Genomic DNA, 20621 nt, shown 5'->3' on the forward strand with positions numbered 1-20621 from the left:
GAGGAGGTGCAGAAGGGTGTCCCATGACAGAAACTAAGGATCATAATGCAATGACCAGGCAGCAGGCTTGAAATGAACTAAAGGATATATTTTCTTCACACCAAATACAAGTGAGCCATAGAAATTGGCCGTGAGATGTTGCAAACACTAAAGCTCATCTGTTTTCAGAAAACTAGATAACTCAGTGGAACAGGGATCCATGGAGGGCCACACCACCTCTGGCTCAGGAAGCCTTCGAGTCACAGACTGATGGGGGTATCTCAAGCTATTACTTTCCCTATTCTTATACTCTTCCTTAGGCATCTGCCTTGGGCTGATGTTGGAGGCTTTTGGTCAGACCCAGCGCAACTGTCCCTGTATGTGGAAAGGGAGTGTAGAAGCATCACACCCTTCCCATAACAAAAAACCCAGGCCAGAACAGGACGCACAAGGGATTTGAATGGATGTGCAAGGGATTTGAGGGGGATGCAGTGTGGCACTTGGACCCTGGGAGAGGCTGAGCAAGGTGAGACAACTCTTTGGGGCAGGAGTCAGCCCAAAAAATCTCATGCACCTTTTCGGTTTCCCAACTGCTGGTTGACACAAACCCTCTAGGATCCCACTGAGGACCTCCAAGGTAGCTCAGTCCTTCTTGGGTTTTTACTTCAATGTACAAGCTTCAGAGACTTGCCAAAATTTTTGGGTTTTTTTTTTTAAATACAAACAGTGCTCAGGATGATATTTACCATGCTTAATTTAACTGTATTTGGTGCAGAGACTGTAGAAGATTTTTTTCATACACAGACATCCCTAAGAATTAATGAGGCTATTTCCCCTACTGCCTGGAAAGAGCAAAAAGCATCCTGTCTTAGGACCTTTTTATGAAGATTTTTCCATGTTGTACTTTGTTTTGTTTTTCAATTAGATGAGTCACTGGACAGCAGGACAGCTGTGAAAAGGCTGTTTCCTTTACATTGAACATTCAGGTGGATTTTATTTCCCTATGTATCACATGTGATTAAGCCCAAAACCTTGGTCTTACAGCAGGTCTGCAGTATGATTGCCACAGATCTGTGCCATCTTCCTTCACAAGTACACAAAGGAGTGTGAGAACTGGCTACTGCCTTTGCTCACATAGAAAGCGACTGTGTGAGAGCATAATCTGTTCAGAAACTGTGACCCTGGCAGAGTTTTATTTGTAGAAGGAAAGTGGACAAACTTTCTGGGCTGTGTAGGGAAATAGCCGTGCCTTTTCAAGTCCGGCAGTGGTGTCCTTGTGCAGGGGTGTGGGATGAGCTACCGAGATAACTCTGCTCCTTTCTGTTCCCTTGGGTGGATGTCCCTGTTTTGGGTTGGATCGGGCATTGCCTTCCTCCTCCACCGCATACAGCTCTCTCACACCATCACACTCTGAATACAGTGCTGTGCAGCTGCCATCCTCAGCTTTCCAACTTCCTTTCTGTGCGTTCCCTCTCCAACAAACTTTCCCTAGAGGAGAGAGAAAGCTGACAGTCCCCAAAATGCTGCTGGATTGCCACCCTTTTCTTATCTAGAGCCAAGGAAACACTCAGCATCTTTTGCCATCTAGAAGTCAGCCTACTATGAAGTCACTCGCTTTTGTATACAGCAATTGTGAGAGATGGGACTTTTCCAATTCAGATATGCTTAAGCCATCTTTCTTGAGAGAAAAACTCAAGCATATACTTAATTTTAAAAGCAACATTAATTCCCAAGGACCTCAGATAACTATAAGCCTTGCATGGATTTAAGCAAGGCACTGCACAAATGTCCTTGCATTTCCTCCACACATGAGTTTGAAGATGAACTGCAGAAGGAAGCATATAAATCTGTCTGTATAAAGACCTAAGCCCAGAAGAATAAGTATGGACTAATTGTTCCTCTCCTGCACCAGTGTGAAATGCTTTTAAAGAGCCATTTACGATCCTCTGATTTCAGCCACCGACGTCAGAGGAAGCCTAGGAGAGAGCGGGACCTGGCTGGAGACAGACCGTGTTACCCATCTTTGGGAGAAAACACAGCATGCACTCATCCTCTGGCTGAAGCTGACTGAACCTCCCTATGGATGTGCCATTAGCTGGGTTGCTTCCTTCAGAGCCTCAAAATGATATGAGTTGAATCAGGGCCTATAAAAGGTATCCTCACGCAGCTTTTAGTGACCATACTTGCAGTGGAGGTTCTGCATCTCCCCCACACCTCAGGTCCTTAAGATATTTCATCTGAGTTATGTGACCACCTCCATAGTCATCTCCTCCCCAGGGCCCTCTCCAGTTTTCTTCTTTTCCTCCCTATCGCATCCACACCACAGCTATATCTGGCCTCAGTTACCAGCTGTAAATTTCTTTTTTTTCAGGTTTCTTTTCTTCCTCTTTTAGAACTGCATAACTCTTTGGGTCTGCCAGCTGCAGTGAGGGATGAAGAAGTTAAAATAAGGGAAAAGAAGTCAGAGATATTCCTTATTATTTATCATAAAAGCCTAAGTTTGGATTTAGCGCTGAAAAACTTTCAAATTGCAAGTCTAACACCCTTGTCAAGCAGCACCCTGAAACTATGCGTAGCCCCAGGTACAGCCCAGTGGGAGGAAGGAGCCAGAGCTGCCAGCTAATTACCCAGCCCACCAGAAAAGCTGCTGCAAGCTCTCAAAACATGTCCAAGGAGAAAAACAACAAAAGGCGATCTGGCGGGATTGGGAATTAGGAGGAGAAGAAGGAATAGGTTATTTCAGAAGGATTAAAAGGTCAAAGGACTCGACGTGGAGAAGTCGTCCCAAATCCACCCAAAGCTGTTAGCACAGGATCATCTGAAAAACAAATCCAAGGGCTAATCCTTTAGCCTGTTCAGGAGAGCAGTGCGTGTCAGAGAAGATGTTCCCCCTCCTCCCGCTGGGCATGTCCTGCTTCAGGGATGACCTGCTGTGATGACCCTCCTCAGACGTCCCTCCAGCTGTTACACCGCCTCCGCCTTTGTCCCAGGTTTCCTTCCCCCTTAGATGTAAGTACATGGAAACCTGTAGGGGCAAGGAGGAAGCCCAAGGGCAAATTCTTCCTCCCCATACCAAATACAGGGCACTGTCATTTCTCTCAAGAGGAGGGTATAGCGGGAAAGAAAATAGCAAGTCTTCCAAGACTGCTCCCATCTTCCCAAGTAGGAATCAGGGAGCTGTGTTATTGCAGTGTGAGGGGGACATATATGAATGCAGTGTGAGGGGGACATATATGAATGCACTGTGAGTAGGTGGGAGTTGGGGCTGTCTCAGCCATGTCAGGGTCAATTTTGACTTCGCATGGCTGTGTGTACCAAATAGTTTGGTTCAAAACAGAAGGTGTCTTCTGCTTCCTAGTCTCATAGTGGAAAAGGAGGAGACATGATGAAGAGGTGGGCTGTGAACCTCCCTGGTTGATGTTCCTCACCTCAAAGATGTAAAGAGAAATACCAAGAACTGCTTTTTCCACACCTAACAAACTCAGTGTACCCTTCAATTTCCAATCCCTAATATTGCCCTTCCTCACAGCTGAGGATAGGGAACAGCTCTATATCATCTACAGGCATCCTTTGCTCCACAGGTGTTGCCAGGAGTGGCTCCTGCCCCCCACACAGACTTCTAACATAGCCCAGGTTAACAAAATAGGCTGCAGAGCAGGAAAGAAATAGGCACCCGCTCCCACTGATGACCCAAGCCTGTCCATTTCATTTTTCTCTTCTAACACTTCAGTGTGAAGGGTATCAAGTTGGTTACATCTCCTTACAGACATCAGTTCTCTGGATGACACGGCAAAGCAAAGCCACTGACAGTTTTCTTTGGGCTTAGGAGCCTGACCCACAGCGGCTTTCAGTGGAGGTGTCTCAGTCAGCTTTGGATGAAGCCTGTGTGCAGGGTCTGGATGAACTGCAGACGGGTCTGTCGCTGTGGGGGATCCCTCTAGTTCTAGCTGTGTCTCCTTTGCCTGCAAAGGAGCAAAGCAAATAGACTTTTCTAGCAATAATACCTCGGTGAAAAGGGACTGCCTGCAAAAGCAGGACTGCAAAAGCAGGACTGCAAAAGCAGGACTGCCTGCTTTGCTCCCTCGGCCACGCCGGGAAGGGCAGGGTGGGTGATGCAGCTGCTGGCACCACTTGCTGGGCAAAACCCAGCCTGAGGCTGCTGCTCCCCAGCTCCCGGCATGAACCTTTAGAGCGAGGCACCACCTAGAGGCATGCGGGCTGCCCAAGGGCTGGAGGTGAGAAGCAGGGCCAGGCTCCAGCTCTTCTGGGCTACAGGAACAACGTAGTACGACGCCTTTCAGAAACTAAAAGCCTCAGCATTCCCCTTTTCCTGTTCCGTGTTTTGTCAAAACCAGTTGATTAGTTCGAACAATAAATGCAAACCTGGAAGCCCTCTGAGAGAGCAAGCTGTGGTCAGATGGACTGGGAGGGGAAATCCAGCCATCAGCACAGAGTCCAGTGGGACGCTTTAATTGGGGTATCTCCATAATCCAGGCAAGATGTCCTGAGTTTACTAGTGACTTGTTTTAGCCTTTGTTTGTTTGCGAAAGTCCCAGCCTCGATGTTTAGCTATTGAACAAATGCAGTTTTTTGCAATTGCTTGTTGTCATCATCCATGATGTCACAGCTCTTTAGTCTTGACTAGCTGAGCAGCCTCTCCAGGCCAGAACGGACCAGGATTATAGCACTACAGAGGGAAAGAGCTATTTCTCTCTTCTCCTCATGCAAGTCATTTCCTTTGAGACCTTGATGCTGAGCTGAGGTATCGATTCCCTGCACTGAACCATCTGGGCTCCTCTCCTTGCATTCAGATCCACTCTCCAGAACCTGGTGAACAACTTCCTTCAGAAAACAGATCCACATGCCTTAACTTTCTACCTCCTTCTCATTTTCTTCTTTCCAGGCTAGCCTTCTCCTTTTTGCAACCTCTTTTTCCACTATAAACGTGTTGCTGGCCTCTCCCAAGTGGGAACTTAAAAAAATAATTGCTAGGTCTATCAAAGCAGAGTTGGTTGTGTTTGTTTTATGCCAGAGGGTATGCGTCATGAAGTGTATTGCACCACTGAAGTCTGTTATTATAATAAAGTAGCTCTCCATAATAGCAACTGTATCACAACTGGAGACTAGCCCTGGATCTATCTGTGCCACCAAGTTGCTATTTTCCTACATTTGACCTCCCTGTTCAGGGAGAAACTTTCGAAGAAATGTTGATGGCCACTTTTAAGATCCAGAATAGCGGCCTGTATAATATTTCTAATAAATATCCCCAGACACGTGGAAGACATCACTAAATCCTTGTGGTGAGAGAACCACACCTCTGACAGAGCTGAATGGGGAAAAAAAGAATATTCCCTGAAGCCCCTTAGACTAAGATTAAACTTCCTAAAAAAAAGAGAAATGCCCTCTGCTGAATGAAGCTCCTGAGCTTTGGATTTTATATGCCAGGGGCACACTCCACAAGAGGTAGGTGACCGCAGCAGGGTGACCGTATGCACCTGTGAGCCCAGAAACACGAATTTCCTTTCTTAGTATTCACAAGGATGCAATAGCTCTAGAGATGTTTGAAACACTTTTGTCACCTGCACTCTGCCATGTACTGTCACCCCACAAAAGGAGAAACATCTGACCCTCATTCTGCAAACACTTGAGCATATGCTTAAAGATATTCTCAAAGAAGTCAGTGGAATTGGTCACGGAGTTAATACCACTGAGCACAGGTTACATGTTCAAATGAGCCCAGCAGCAGGGACCTTGCAATTTCAGCAGCTGCATGGATCTTCTGTGGGAACTGTCTCTCTTGAATGGCCCCCCAAAAATGCATATTTCTTCCTCGTGCCCTGTTCTAGGTTGACCCCCTGAGATTTTAATCTTTCATGCCTCTTTCATGGTTTGTGCTGCTGCGGGACTAAGTTAAATGTCAATGTTACATTGCATAGAGCATGGAGGACTTTGTAGTTCTTCATTGCTTAGCTGTATTTCTCGTGAAATGGGCCAACACAATTGCTTCAGGACTCCGGGCTGTCAAATAACCTTTGAGAAAACCATGCCCTTGGTGATAAGACCAAAGAAAAGGAAAAAAAAAAAAAAGGCTTTTTATTTTAAGGAACAGCAGTTTAGATTGCATGCAACTAATCAGCACCTTCTTTTGCTACAGTGTACTTTGCTACAAGGAACTGTACGGCAGGTTCCCTATCTCAAAGCAGCAGTTTACCGTAACTGTTCTTCAGGAGGAGGAGAGGGAGACCGAGCACTGGCTCCCAGGGCTTCGCCAAACGGCTTGCCCCGCTGCCCTCCTTTGGGGAGGCCTCGCACTGCGGCCCTTCACGATAACGGGTTCTCTGCCCTCCCAGCAGCAGCTTTGGAGATGGGCAGTACTGGCCCCGGTTGCTTATTTCCCAGAATTTCTCGTAGCACAGTGTCATTTGCAAGGTCTGAGAAGCCAGCTGATTTCCTCCCACTGAGTTTCCACCGGTTTATTTTCTGTACAGCACACATGCCTATGGTGGCACACGCATAGCAAGTGAGCTGTTAGCTGAAGAGGATTATTTCCAGTAAAAACCTCTCTTTCCTACCAGTGTTGGAAATCCCACCTTCTCATCGTAAGGAGTATCTTAACCAATCCCAAACAAACTGCAAGGAAAACAGGATGCTGTTTTCATTCGGGTATCACAACTGATATTTATGGGGAGAGAAGTGACAGAATGGAAAAACGGAATAGTAACTGCAGCAAAAAGTCAGTGCTCTTAGGTGCCCTGCCTCCTCCTTTTCTTATACAAAGGGCAGTGGAAGAAAATGAAACAGGCATCTGCTAATTAACAGTGTAATTTCTCTAGAAAAAGGAAGTGGGGATTTCTGGTTTGCCTAATCCTGAACTGGTTTCCTGTGAAGGTAAGTGGGTTTTGAGAGGGTCACATTGCCTTGTTGCTTTTGACTTGCACTTTGCCAGGGAACCAAGCAAGCTGCAAATAAACAGACAAAACTTTAAGCTGTGTCATATGGCCCCGTTCAAAGAGCAAGTATCAGCAAAGGAAGCAAGGCGTTTTATTTCTTTTCCCCATTACGAAATAAAACATTTCCAAATTTAGTGTCAGCTCTTCTGGGAAAAGTGACAGTTCTGGTCACTGGTGGCTGGAGAAAGATTAAAAAATGTGGTGTCGGGAGAAAAGCTCCTTGAGAAATGAGGCCTTTGAATCATACCTTGTGTTTGGCTTCAACCTTCTCTTAAGTTTCATTGTTCTAGAGAAAAGTGTGATTTTTAAAGCCATTTTAAAAACTAGGAACAAAACAATACAGATAACTCACTAGCAAAATGTACTGAAAACACAATGCTAAACTTTGTTTCAGTCAGGTTTGGACCCTCCTTACTATTCTGCCCTCCTAAATTAAAATTAAACCACTTGGGCTCGATTTCAGCTGGTGTGAAACTAGCTTAGCTTTTCAGAAAGAGTCTTTTCACTGGAAAAAAGAATATATCTGCAAGAATTTGAGGAGAGCTGGTCTGGTCCGTCAGCTGATGGCTAGAGCTCTGCTGTGTGATATATACAGCTCCTGTTTTCAAAAGACTCATCCTAAACCCAGTGTAAGAAACAGCTGTTCCTGGCTGCATCTGATGAAATTGAAACCAATACTCCAGTTTTACAGCATAATCCTGTTAGGAAAGGTGGAATATGTTTGTCTTTAAATAAGAAAAAAGATGTCATTAAAAACTGTGAAGAGATTATGAATGTTGGGAAAATGACACCAGGGAACAATTCTTAAGGCAATAGCTGCTCACATACAGTTACACCGATGGTAACGGTAATTACAACTCAGAGTCAGCTAATCTGAACAGGATTAGTCAAAGGACGATGAGTGGTTTTCTGCATGTACAGTACTGGTAGTAACGCTGGAAAAAGTCTTCAGGATCCATGAACTACTTTTGTCAAAGCACAGCCCTGCATTCGCTCTGCACTGCGTAACACCAACCCATCAGAGCAAAGGCCCCGCGTGGCACCTTTCCTACCAAGGCTCCACCATTTCAGCTGAAGGCCTACAACTATAATGCTGAACATCTACTGGAAACCGAGGAATTTGCATTGGCTTTTTTTCTCATAGCAAGTAAATCTGCGTGGAATAGCAACACAGAAAGGTCTGGCTGCAGGCATCGAGCCTGCAGAGGGGTTCCCAGTGGTACCAACTCAGGTTCTGCTGAGTAGCCAAAATGGAAACGGCTGGTGAAAAATTCCTAATAGAGACATGCCTCAAGGATGCTTAGTGAAAGCAGCCAGAAAAGATGGCCTCATTCCTATATGCTATATGTCACAGAAGGCAAATGTCGACATACAGCCCTGTTGGACATACATCTTGGTTTGTTAGCTGCGCACAGGAACCTGGAGTCATATATAGCCCCTTCCCTCTCAGTGGTTTCTCACTCCCTCACATTTCCCAGGCACTTTATTGTGTGCTGGTGACAGTGCTGGATGCGACCGTCCGCATGCACGCTTGAGAACAGGCTCGTTCTTGCAACTGAAGGCAGGGGGTGGCAGATGTAAAGGGATCGTAGCTCAGTGCTGGGGCATGGGTGATTCTCAAGCTGCTGTTCCTGTTTTCCTGGCCCTGACAGGTAATGAAATTTCCTTCTTGTCAGTGTCACCAGTGAGTAATTGCCATAACAACCCCTGGATCTGTGTGGTCCATATTTTACCTCAGGCACAGAGTAGACATTTTAATGTATATATGTTGCTTGAAAAATAAGAGGGTGTCCCTCTTATTGTCCCATTAAAAATAAGAAGGAGAGCTTCTGAATTTTATTTCATTTTTGTTTATTGTAGTTTATCTACAGCTTCTCTCCTCTGACATCTTTTGGTGTAACTTGTTCAAGCTAAGACTGGGTGCAAGAAACAGCTGGAGCATGTTTAATGCAGTGTTTCCTCACAAAGCTGCCTTCTCCTGGGAGAAACAAGGGCAGATAAAGACTAGGAACTGCAGCTGGAGAGAGGCCGTCACCATTTCTTTTACAGGCAAAGTATGCCCCGGTCAAAAAAAATGACAGACACAAGCATCTGCCCAACTGGACAATGAGTAGATCTTTAATGCTAGGAGCACTGGTTCACATGAGGCTACTTTCCTATCCACCTTCCAGACAATGATAGTGCTAACGGATTTGGGAGCGAAGCAACTGTCTGGAACAAGTAACCAAAGAAAAACAAACCCATACCTATGGCTCAGGCCACATCTAAACCTGTGGTGTTCTCTAGCACATACTCATTTCTCTCACAAAGAAAACAGTGGAACCGGCAAGCCTGCTCATCTAACCCCAGGCTCAAAACAGAGGTGGCAAAACAGTCACCGGGCAGGGGGGAGCTATACGTGGTAGCAAAAGGGCTGTGCTGTAAAGAAAGTCCAACACCATTCCTGGAACAATGTGTTTGCTAATTACCTTCATTTCAGCAAGGCTTTTATGCGCTCAGGAAAGGGTAGAGCCAGCTAGATCTCAGAAATCTACTAACTTGAGTCTTTGGAGATGGTCTCATTCAAAGGTGGAGCAAGCCCACATGATAGGTGAACAAACTAGGCATGAAAAGTCAATTAAATTCATCAATTCAAAGAAGCGTCTCTGAGCAAGCTGCATGAAATGAAGATCTCACAAGTACCTTTTCTGAGCAAAGCAACATAAAATCCAAGAGATGGACAAATCAAAACAGCTAAAAAGTCAGTTTTGATAAGCAAACCTCAGTGTACTGGAGAGGGCTGATAACGTAGCGGGCAGGATACAGGACGCAGGTTTGAGGAACTCAGCTCGCTTCTCCACCTTCCCAGTAATTTCTCATGGGAACCTGGGCAAGCTACCGACTTGGCTTCATCCCCAGCTAACTCTAGACATTAAGAAGAGGATGGTGCCTAAATTTAGGACTGTCAGCACCTTAGGCCCCTTTCCATAGCTTAGAGGGCAATTCAGACACCAGGTGAGCTAAGATGTTCATCTAATTTAGAAACCATAGCTGAGTACCTACTGTTAGACAGGATGAGCACTGGCCTCCTTGCTTCAATTCCCAACTCTGGACACTGGGATGGCATCACCGATCCTTTGCCAAGACTATGGGAAAGTGGCATTTATTAAAGAACATGAAACTCTGAAATGCACTGTTGGTAGGAGCAAGATGATCAGAGAGCTGTGCGCTGGTCTTAGTGATTTGCTTCGGAAGATTTTCTAATTGGATGCATTGGGTTTGACTTCCTCGCAAGCCAGACTTGCCAAGAAATAAGTAAACAAACCTGATAAAGCACATTTTCCACTAACTGTTATTTGCAAATAAGTATTCTATCATATGCTGCTGTATTCGTAGAAAAGGTTGTATACAGAACCAGATTTGGTTTTCTACAAGTGACACTTTCTGTTCTGTATTTTCCTTTTCTTCACTGAAGTGAAGTTGCAGTCTTTGTGCTAATCTCTTGTATCTATTAATGATAATCTTTATTATAGTTAAATTCTTGCTTGCGTAACCCATTCTTAAGAGGCTGATTATCAACACATGTAACCTTTTACCATCTTTTCACACTTCTAGAAGACATAATTCATACTGCTTGTACTTTGAACTTGACTGATGGAATGGAGCTGAAGACCATGCAGAAATACTTCTTTTTTTTCCAAAACAAACTTAGAGCCCAAGCATAGCTATGAGAATATATCACAGTCCCATGGCATCAGACTATTCAGCCCAGCATTTTGTGTCTGACATGGCCGATGGTGGACGTGTCTGCGAGAGCACAGGGAAGAGACATAGGGCTCCTTCCCCAGAATATTTCCCCGGGCTTCAGCGATTTGAGATTTTCTGGGCCAGAAGTGAGGTCTTTGTCTTATAACTTCTACTAATATTGTCATTGACATGAGAAAAACTTGGGTCAATTAAGAAATGAAATCCCAGTTAAGCACCACAGTAGAAACTGTTTATAATGCCAAAGGGCTAGGGATTGACATCCTTCGGGGCCTCTGCGTGCAGGATCCTGAGCTACCACAGCAGAAACAACCAGCCGCCTGAGCCTGCGGGTGAGCGTGCTGTCCGGACACCACGCAGGGCACTCCGTCGGCAGTATGGGTCACCCCCGTCACCCTCGCAAGTCCTGGGAGAGAGGGCTCTGGTCGCCTGCCCCATGTTATGCCCACAGAGCTAAGCCTTTTGCCTTGCCCCTGATATTCTGCTTTGCTGCTCCTGCACAAGAGCAAGCGCAGAGTAAAAGATGGAAACAGGAGGAGCTGCTGCAGCTCGCTGGGAGGGGGGATGGCCAAGTGCCTCCAGCACCCCTGTGGCTCGCTTCAGTGGGAAGTGGACGTTCTTTCTCCCATGACATCCAGAGACGGGTGGTAAAAGCAGGGGGGAAATTCCTGTTAACTCTCACCTAAAAGTTACGTGGATTCTTTATTCTCAGAATATTTAAACCTTTTCCCTTTTCCCACCTGATGTTTCCCCTCATCTAAAAATTGGCTTGCCTTCCAGCAAAACATTTCCCTGACGCTTCCAGTTCTTTGTTGTGGAAAGTACAAATGGGAGGAAGGTTTCACAAGGGTACCTCTGAAACCTGAATCTTTGCAAACCGTCCTTCTTGTGTTTCTGGTAACAACAATTTTAGCCCTGGGAGAAACTGTGACCTTTGCTCAGTAAAGTTGATTTTCTCCTCTATTTGAGCTCTAAGCTGCTTTTTATTTCTGTATTTTAAATGGTATCTAGTCACCGCCACCTGGTGCCAGGACATGCATGGTCTGGAAGAGCTTTCTTTTCTCATCTGATGACGGCTCTTCTGTGCCAAGTGTCATATAGCTGTCACCTTTCTCCCTAATTTAAAGAAGGTTTTGTACGTGGAGTGAATTCTGGAAGGAAAATGACCACTGATGGGACTGAGGTGGGGAGAGGATCCGTCTGCATGCTACAAAAGGTGGGGCTGAGGTTGCTGGATTAGTGGCTGACGCTCCTCTTCTCCTCAGCACTTTAAGAGGTCCACAAGTGTAGTGTGAGACAGGCACCCACGTCCTTTCATAAACCTCATTGACTGGAGATGGGGAGAAATGAAGAAAGTTAGTTTTCCAGAAATTATGCTCCTGCTCAAGGACCCTGACATCTGTGAAGGGAAATAGATACATTGTAGGCTGGGTAGTGACAGATGAGAATAAGGTCACTTCCAAGAAGCCTAAATTAGTTAGCTCTTTAATTTGCAAGTTATGTAAGGGGGGGGGGGAATCTCCCCCCCACCTTTTGTGTAAGAAGGGGCACAGGGGGACTGGATGGCCCCTAGGAGGAAAGTAAAGTGCAAGAGGGAGAGGCAGCGAGTGAAGTAAAGGGACAAGTTACTCAACTTTCACTTAATTGAGAATGGTGTTTCAAATCTGCAGAAAACAGCATGTTGCTCCCCTTGTTCCCTAGACAGAAAGGCAGTTTTACAATCTCCTTTTATTGTTTTGCTGATAAGCAGGCATTTCACATTTCTGACACTATACAAAATGTCCTTTAGAAAACTCAGTCAGTGCCATGGCCTTTTCCAGCTGGAAGATTAAAACCAGAGCCTGGCTGGCCAGCTAAGTTTTCACCCCATAACGCAGTGTCTTTCACACCCCTAACACAGGCCAAGGTACTCCAGCTCGAAAGGAAAAAACCCTGCTGCAGGAGCAGTCAGCTTCAACTCCTGCTTCCACCCTCGCCCAAATGGGTAGCAGTGCAAATACAGTGCAAACTTCCCGGCCCTGGGGGCAAGCTGGCTTGGCGTGCACCGGGACGACTCGTGGAGTACATGACTTTGTACAATCGCGCACGACTTTGTTATTTCCATTCTGCAAACACTGACTGCTAGCCAAAGCTTAGTCCTGTTCTGCTTATTTTGTAAGACCCCTACTGTGATCCATACTGTTACAAGCTCCTACTATAAACAGCTATAAAGTGAGCGAATCTTCCTTCTTTGGCAAAACTCCCAAAGGGTATTTCTGCGTGGCACAGACCTGCCCAGTACGTCCCAGTGTCCAAGGAAGGGTCAGGGGGTTACGCCTTCCTGGGGAAACCCACCTCCTGGCCTGGCAGTCCTCGCGGCCTGAAATGACCCATCCAGGCCACTGGCAACTGAACATAAATTTGTTTTTGCATTACTCAAACAAGCAACAGGAATAGCTTGATTCTGGTCAGTCTCAAGATCTGAAAGCAGAGCTATCAGAAATCGCTGAATCAGTGGATATGGATCTCTGACAACAATAATATTTATGAATCCTTACCAAAAATTGCTGAAGATGTTTTTGTTTTTTCAAAAAAAAAAAAAAAGAATAGCACCTTCAGAGGTCCCTGCGATATGTTTGTGCTTTGTTACTCAAAGGAAATATGCATGCCATTTTTGCCAGCTAACAAAATACTTTCTAACAAGGCATTTTGACAAAGCTGAAAATATCTTACACCGATGTGAGTCATTTTGGCTTCAAGTGCACATCTTAGAAAAAGGAATCTCAGAAAAAAATCTCTTTTAAGTAAGTGCTGGCATGAAATACAGTCTTTAAGTGACAGGCCTGGAAAGGCTATGCATATTTGTATTCTATACAGAAACGATAGCTATCTTTCAACCCACACAACCGCTTTGTGTTTTTTTCTTTCTTTTGCTTTTTTAAACATCAAGAAGCCAAAAAAAAATCACCTAATTTCTTTCCCAACTTTTGGATACTCATAAAGTTTACTACTTCAGTGGGCTACGATTACTTTTTATATGTAGCTAGGTGACCTCTGCTGGTAGATTCTTATCATAACTGCAATAATTCACACATACATTGGTATTCCGGTAAGTGCTGCCCTACATACACAAGAAGACATAACACACAAGAAGATACAGTCCCTGCTCTGAAAAGTAAACTCCCACGCTGAAAAGGTATAAAAAAAAATTTGTATAACCCAGCTTTCTCGACCCACAGGTGTTTTATAGGGCAGGTTTTAGAGAACCTTTGATAAAAAGGTATGACCATCTCAGGATGGGGCCACTGGTGTTTATTCAGCACAATGGTCTAAATGCTCACTATTGCCTAGAAAGCCCCTAAACTTCAAGCTGCTAGAAGCAGGGAGGTTATACAGAGGAAAGGATTAGTCTCTACTTGCATTCCTTTCTTGTATTCTTTCTCATACCATTTGCTAACAGCCATTGTGGGAGAAAGGATACCAGCTAAATGGACCTTTATTCTGACTCAGCACGGTTGTAGACAGTCTGTCCGCTATGATACAGCAGCACAGTATAATTTGATACTTTAAAAAAACAGCCATTCACCTGAGAGATCACAATGCAACTTGCAGTTAGCAGCCTTGGTCTTTGTGATATCCAAGGTCATTTCTATTATTACAGCACAGTGCACGGAAATACCACAAATACCAAGAGAGTCTTATCTATTTATCATAGGTGAAATTGGCACGCTTTGCAGCACAACGGCTCCACGTCGCATCACAGGCGTTCGAGTTCATTTGAGTTTATATTCAGAGGCTGGCTTTCTCAGTTAGGAGCTCAGTGGACTTCACGCATGTATGTATTTACGATGGCATTGCCGCGCCGTTTCTCAAGCGCCCAGCTACCACACTCACAGCTACTGCGCCTCAGCGCAAGGCAGCAAATACAAACATGCCGGGAAAAAAACTCGCCTTGACCTTGCCAGAGTGAGCGGTCGGAGCCAAAGGCTGGGCACGGGTCTTTCCTCCTCCTGACCACACACGCCTGCTGCTGCTCGCACAGCCCGGACCCTGAAACGCGCTGTGGCACGGCGCCCTGCCTTGCCACGGCGGAAAAGGGCGGTTATACCCTAACGTCTCACCGCTGCTGCCAAACCCAACCGTTTAAGACCCCGCAAGAGCCCACTCGGGTGGGCCTGCGGAGAGCGGGCGGGCAGCGGGCGCGCAGGGACCGCGCCACGGAGCCGCTCCACCGGCCGCCGCGAGCCCGCGGGGCGGCCGCGACACCTCCACCGCGGGCGGCACCGCACCTGCCACCGCCGCCCGGCGCGCCCCGCTGTTATAACAGCAACAACAACAACAACGCTGGCGATAATCACAATAATTATCGTTGTTACGGCCAGCGCGACGCTGCCGCGCCGCCGCCAGCGGGCTGAGGCGGCCGCCCGCCCTCAGGTGCGAGGCGCGGGGCGGCACGGCGCCCCCTGGCGGCCCGCCGCCGGCGCGGCGCGGCGCGGCGCGGACCCCCGCCCCGCCCCGCCCCGCCCCGCCCCTCCCGTCCCTCCCCGCCCGCGGGTCGCCCCCGGCCCCCCCGGCCGCCCGCCGCCGCCGCCGCCCGCCGCTCTGAAGTTTGCAGGCGATTTCCTTTCCAGGCCGGCCTTATCTCGGCCCGCACGTTGCCGCGCGGTGACTAATAGCAGAATAACATTGTCTCGGGATAAAATAGCGCCGGGGCTGTTTACCCGCTCCATGGGGGTTCGCTATAAAAGGGCGCCGGGGACCGCCGCGCCAGCCAGACGCGCCGGGGCGCACCGAGCCGCCGCTTGCCCCCGCGCTGCGCCCCGCAGGGAACGGGACACGGCTCTCCATCCCGACGCTGGGAGAGACTTGCACCCCTTTTTTCTCTTTTATTAATTTTCCCCTTTTCCCCCCCTTTTTCCGTCCGCTCCCCGCTGCCTGCTATGGATTATTCCCAGATGATCGTCTCGCTGCTCTTCGTGTTGTGCCCGGGGCTGCTGCCGGCAGGTAGGTGCCGGTCCCCGGCCGCTCGCCGCCGCCTGGGTCCGGCCCTGCGGGGGGCTGGCGGGTCGCACCCGGGGGGCTCCGTGCCGGCTGGCGGGGAGCGCCGCCGGACACCGGGGGAGGGCGGCCCGCGGAGGCTGAGGGATGCGGCGGGGGGGCTGTCTGCGGAGATGCGCGGGGTGCGTGGCTGCCGCGGGTGCTGAGCTCTGCCGCTCCCTCCCGCAGCCCCCGGAGCCGAGGCGGGCGCCGCGCCGCCCCCCGCCGCCGCCGCGCACCGCCGCGCCCGGCGCTGCTCCTGCTCCTCGCTGCTGGACGAGGAGTGCGTCTACTTCTGCCACCTCGACATCATCTGGATCAACACCCCCGAGTGAGTGAGTGGACCGGGCGGGCTTCGCCAGCTGCCGAGCGCTGGGCTCCGCTTTGGCTGGAAAAAAGGGGGGGGGGGGAGGGAAAAATTAAGACCCACAAACCCCCCTGCAGAAATGGGAAGGGAAGGAAGGAATAGTTATTTGCACGGTCTCTCCTATTGCTTCTCCCCGCTCCTGCTTTTCTGCCGAGTTTATCAGTGAGACTGTTCACTGGGAGAGAGCAAGCAGGATTTGACCACCTAGCCTGAGCAGATAGCTCCTAGTAGCCCTGACACACCTGCGTTCTTAAAATCTGGGCAGGATTATTTCCTTTGGGTGCTGCTCAGCGAAGGCTGCAGGATACTTTTCACTATGAATCAGAAGCGGACAGAATGCCAAAAGTATGATTTTGCCAGCCTGAATTTGTCTGACCGTTTTTCTTTTCAACCAGTTAGGAGGCTAGAAGGCTTACTTTGACATGGGGTGGCTCCTTGCCGCCTCTTGCTGCTCTCTGCTGCAAACTAACGCAGCCCACGTGTTAATAGGGTTACGTACACTGTTCATTTCTACGCTTTCCTCACCAAAAAGTAGTGAGCCAGAGCCTCACCTAACGCTGCAAACACTGACTGGGGTGATTTGTTCTGCTGCTGGGTTTCCTCTGAGTGCAGAGGATCTGTTCCTCAGTTTTATTGCTTCTTTCAGTGTTGGCAGTTACCAAAGTTCAAAAAGATGAGGTTTTATTGCTTTCTATTGCACAGGGAGGCACAGCAGCCTTATGAAATCGCAATTAAAAGGTCATTAGCCTTGTCAGTTGCCATGCTAATGGGTATGTTGCAGGATCATCGGAAGCATTTGCATGGAAACTATGACCAACGAGGCATTCCCAATCCCACAACCTTTATTCATGCAATCAATCCCATTGATAAGATTGCCCAAAATACCGTGCTGTTTCGAAGCCACAGAATTATTTGAATGACTTTCATGTTGTCTCTTTGATCATAGGAAGACTGTTCCGTATGGTCTCGGAGGCCCTTCTCGATCCAGAAGATCGCTGAAGGACATGGTGCCGGAGATGCTCGCTGAACCTAGCAGCAGATGCCGATGTGCCAACCAGAAGGACAAGAAGTGTCTGAACTTCTGCCAGACAGGAAAGGATCTCTGGTGCGTCTATTGTTGCTACTCTTTGAAAGGCAGTGCATGTAAAAGGGATGGATTGTGGTAGACTTACTCATTTTGGCACTTGCTGAGCGAATAATCTCCCCAAAGCCTTGCCTCCTACCTGAGTGCTCACACTGCTGTGATACATGTTATGGTTTGGCCCAGAAAGATTGCTTATTACATGCCTTGAGAAGTGTTTGATGAGATGCCTCACCTTGTGGACTGCAGACTTGGGGTTTTTTTTAACAGCAGCGCCTTTTCACTTTTAACAGGGCTCAGTCCACAGTGGAGAAAACCTCGCGTCACCGTAGCAAAGCTGGCAATTGCATTGGACCCAAATGCATGAACCGACAGCTTGTTGACAGCAAGAAAATGAAGCGGTGAGTTTCTTCTCATCTGGTTGTAGTTCCCCGGAGTAGCAATAGAGAGCACAGTTCACCTGCCTTCGGGTCAGTGTGGGCTTGCTGGTGATTTCAGCTTGAGAGTTACGGAGGAATCAGTGAGGACATCTTGAGGGCTTTTCTCCATGCAGTGGTTTTTAGCTTGTGAAGACATGGGTGCTGAGCTCTGCCTAGCATCCTTCATTTGCTTAGAGGAAGCAGACTTAGTTGTAGGCCTAAAGATACACCAGACTTCAGAAGAGTATGAAATAATGAAATACTGACAGAAATAAATACAGCCTGTCATTTTAGTACATTCATGCACTATCTTAACTACTTAAAAATATTATGTCCCAACTATTCTAAAATGAATATGAATCAGAATGCCTTTTCTTAGATACTTTACTCCATCTTACTGGAGGGGAAAAAAAGATGATTATTGATCTATCCAGATTTTGAATGTATTGTTTCTTCTGGCTGGTGTGGCTGGCTTTTTAGAATGCAGGAGGCGGATTTCTACCTGCCTTATCTCTTACATTGCCTGATAAACCTGTGTAAAGTGAGTACAGGATGTTAGCGATGGAAATGACTGCAAAAAAGTTGAGGAAAGGGAAAATGAAGACTAAATTAATATTTGAGCCCAATTTCATATTTGAGATTAGGAGTAAATTTCAGGACTGCCCTTTGAGGTCTGTGCATAATAAGTTGAGTGGCAGGAGGCAGCAATATCACTCTGCAGTGCAGTTCAGAGATGCCTGCATTGGACCTGGTGCAGCTCTGAACCCCACAGAGGTGAAGTCAGCTTTGAAGCTGAGTGTTAGTACAGCTATATCAGCTCCGGCGTTCAGTGTTCAGCCATATGCCCATGTAAAAGTATGGCATACAAAGTTTGCCCATACAAAAGAAGACTCTTTAGTACTATTTTCAAAAGCAGAACAGGATTTATGGGAGCAGGCAGCCTGATGATTTTGAGTGAGACTTAGGCCCTGGAAATCTTAAATCACTTTTGAAAATGGGCCTTGCTTACTTACTCACTTGAAAAATGCACCCATTCATTGGAACTAGGATCAGGTTTACCTAAAAGAAACAAAACAGCCAGAAAGAGTAACACTGAAGACCTCTTGACTGGATACATGCTATTTAAGGAAGTCTAGGGCATCTATATTTGAATGAATATTTTAACTTATTTTAATGTTTGCATTTCAATTCTGAATCCAATATTTCAAGTGGCTTAAGTTTGCATAATTCTGACAAAGGTATAGCAATCAGCAGTTACTGAGGATCCCATGGTAGAAATCTAGACTGAGGCTTATTTAATCAAAAAGTGAATGTCTGCACACTGGAGATGCATCTTAATTATTGTAACAATAAATTTATATTTCTTATTTTTGCAGGCTGGAAGCTATTGGTAACAGTATCAAAGCTTCCTTCAGTATCTCAAAGCTGAAGGCTGAGCTCCAGAAAGGGTGGAAGCTGAAACATAACAGGGCGAACAAAAGGCAAAGCATCTGGGAAAGCCTGAAAGCATCCTAGTGGGAAGATCACCTGAATCTTTCTCCATCACACTTTCCAACAAAGCATCACCAAAACTCTCTCTTGACTTCTAACATTCCACAACGGTGAAGGGCCTCTCTGTCCAAGTGTTTGCGCAGCAGAGCAAAACACTAAGGGAGTCCTGTATTTGGAGGTATAAAAGCAAAGGATTTCATCATTTTGGAATTCAGATGGATGGGTAGAGGGGGAGAAAGGGAATCTGTGGTAACGTACATGAAAAGCCATCTTTCTGAAGAAACATTTGAATGTTGCTTCTGGAATGTTACCCATCAATTGAGCAGCTTTCTGGGCAGGGTCTACATCAAAAGCATCTTGCAAGGAAGACCTCACAGATGTGCTTAGAAAGGACAGAAAGCAAGATCTGAGTGGACAAACTTCAAAGTGGAAAACTCTACCTTTTGATTAAAATGCAAAAATGAAAGCCACAGTGCTACTTTAATCAGGACTTACTGCATATATACATGTCTACCTCGCGTACTGTTTGTTGCACTCCTGCTAGAGTATTTTTACACCTTGTTATTGCCTTTACTAATCAGCTGCAACCCTTTACCTTTTTTCAGAAGTCTAGTTTACTTGAACAGAGTTATCTGAATGTGGGTTAGACACTGTGGTTGTTTGCATAGTCAAAGTCCTTTGGTTTTGGATACCAAAGGACTCTTCAACATAAAATAAAAGTTAGAGGACACTACTAGGTTTCTCATAACAAGGATATTTGGCTATCTGAAGTTCTAATAATAAAGGTTGTTGTGTCTTACATGCCACCAAAAATGCACTGAAGTGGGGATGTACCAGAGGCTGTTGTGAGATTTATTCAGTGCCTTGTTCGGTGGAAATGTGTCGAGACGAAGGGTTGTTTTGAATTATATCAAAAGGCTAATATTGGGTGAATGTTTATAGCAGTGAATTTGTTCACATTGTTGAATTTGCTGACAGGTTGAATATTATGTGCTTATTTTTTGTGTTTTGTATTTATATTCACACAAGTTCTTCATTATATTTACCATGTTGAATACACATTGAAGTAGGCCATATTGGTCTATGCATGTTTTATGTATTTCTGTATGAAATTGGGAAATGCTTTATGCCTATCAAGGTAAATATCTTCAGAAATAAATATTTTTAATTACTTTATTGGCTTGTTTTTCATATGCCCCGTTTTTCCGTAGGCTGTGGCTCCGTGGTGATCGAGGTAGATTGCCCCACATACAAAGCTGACCTAGGTGAAGTGTGTGCACATGATTGCCTTTCTGTCAGATTAGCCAGATCACAACACAGAAAGGTTATGCCAGATGTGAGACAACAGGTAATACTTGTTCTAGCTTCAAGCTTGCTCCTCAAAATTTCATGGTGAAATTTGAATTGGCCAAATTAATTTATCCTGGAGCAGCACCCTCACATGGCTCATGTCTTTTTCATCCAATAGTACAAATTCTAATGTTGAATTTACTGTACCATTAAAATATTGCTAATAAGGGGTTGGATATACGTGAAGGAGAGGAGAAAATGCATGCACTAGATGCTTTGTGGGT

The 20621-nt window shown here is 46.4% G+C and overlaps 1 protein-coding gene across 1 annotated transcript; it reads left to right on the plus strand.

Moving 5' to 3' along the window:
• Nucleotides 1-15319: 15319 nt before the first annotated feature.
• EDN1 (endothelin 1) lies at nucleotides 15320-20223 on the plus strand. Its single transcript, XM_072853282.1, has 5 exons — nucleotides 15320-15656; nucleotides 15879-16020; nucleotides 17003-17161; nucleotides 17431-17538; nucleotides 18933-20223. Exons 1-5 carry the CDS (start codon nucleotides 15593-15595, stop codon nucleotides 19069-19071), a joined length of 612 nt encoding a protein of 203 aa, XP_072709383.1. The 5' UTR covers nucleotides 15320-15592; the 3' UTR covers nucleotides 19072-20223.
• The last annotated feature ends 398 nt before the right edge of the window (nucleotides 20224-20621 follow it).

The sequence above is a fragment of the Ciconia boyciana genome, chromosome 2, assembly GCF_034638445.1.
Source record: "Ciconia boyciana chromosome 2, ASM3463844v1, whole genome shotgun sequence".
Classification (NCBI taxonomy): domain Eukaryota; kingdom Metazoa; phylum Chordata; class Aves; order Ciconiiformes; family Ciconiidae; genus Ciconia; species Ciconia boyciana.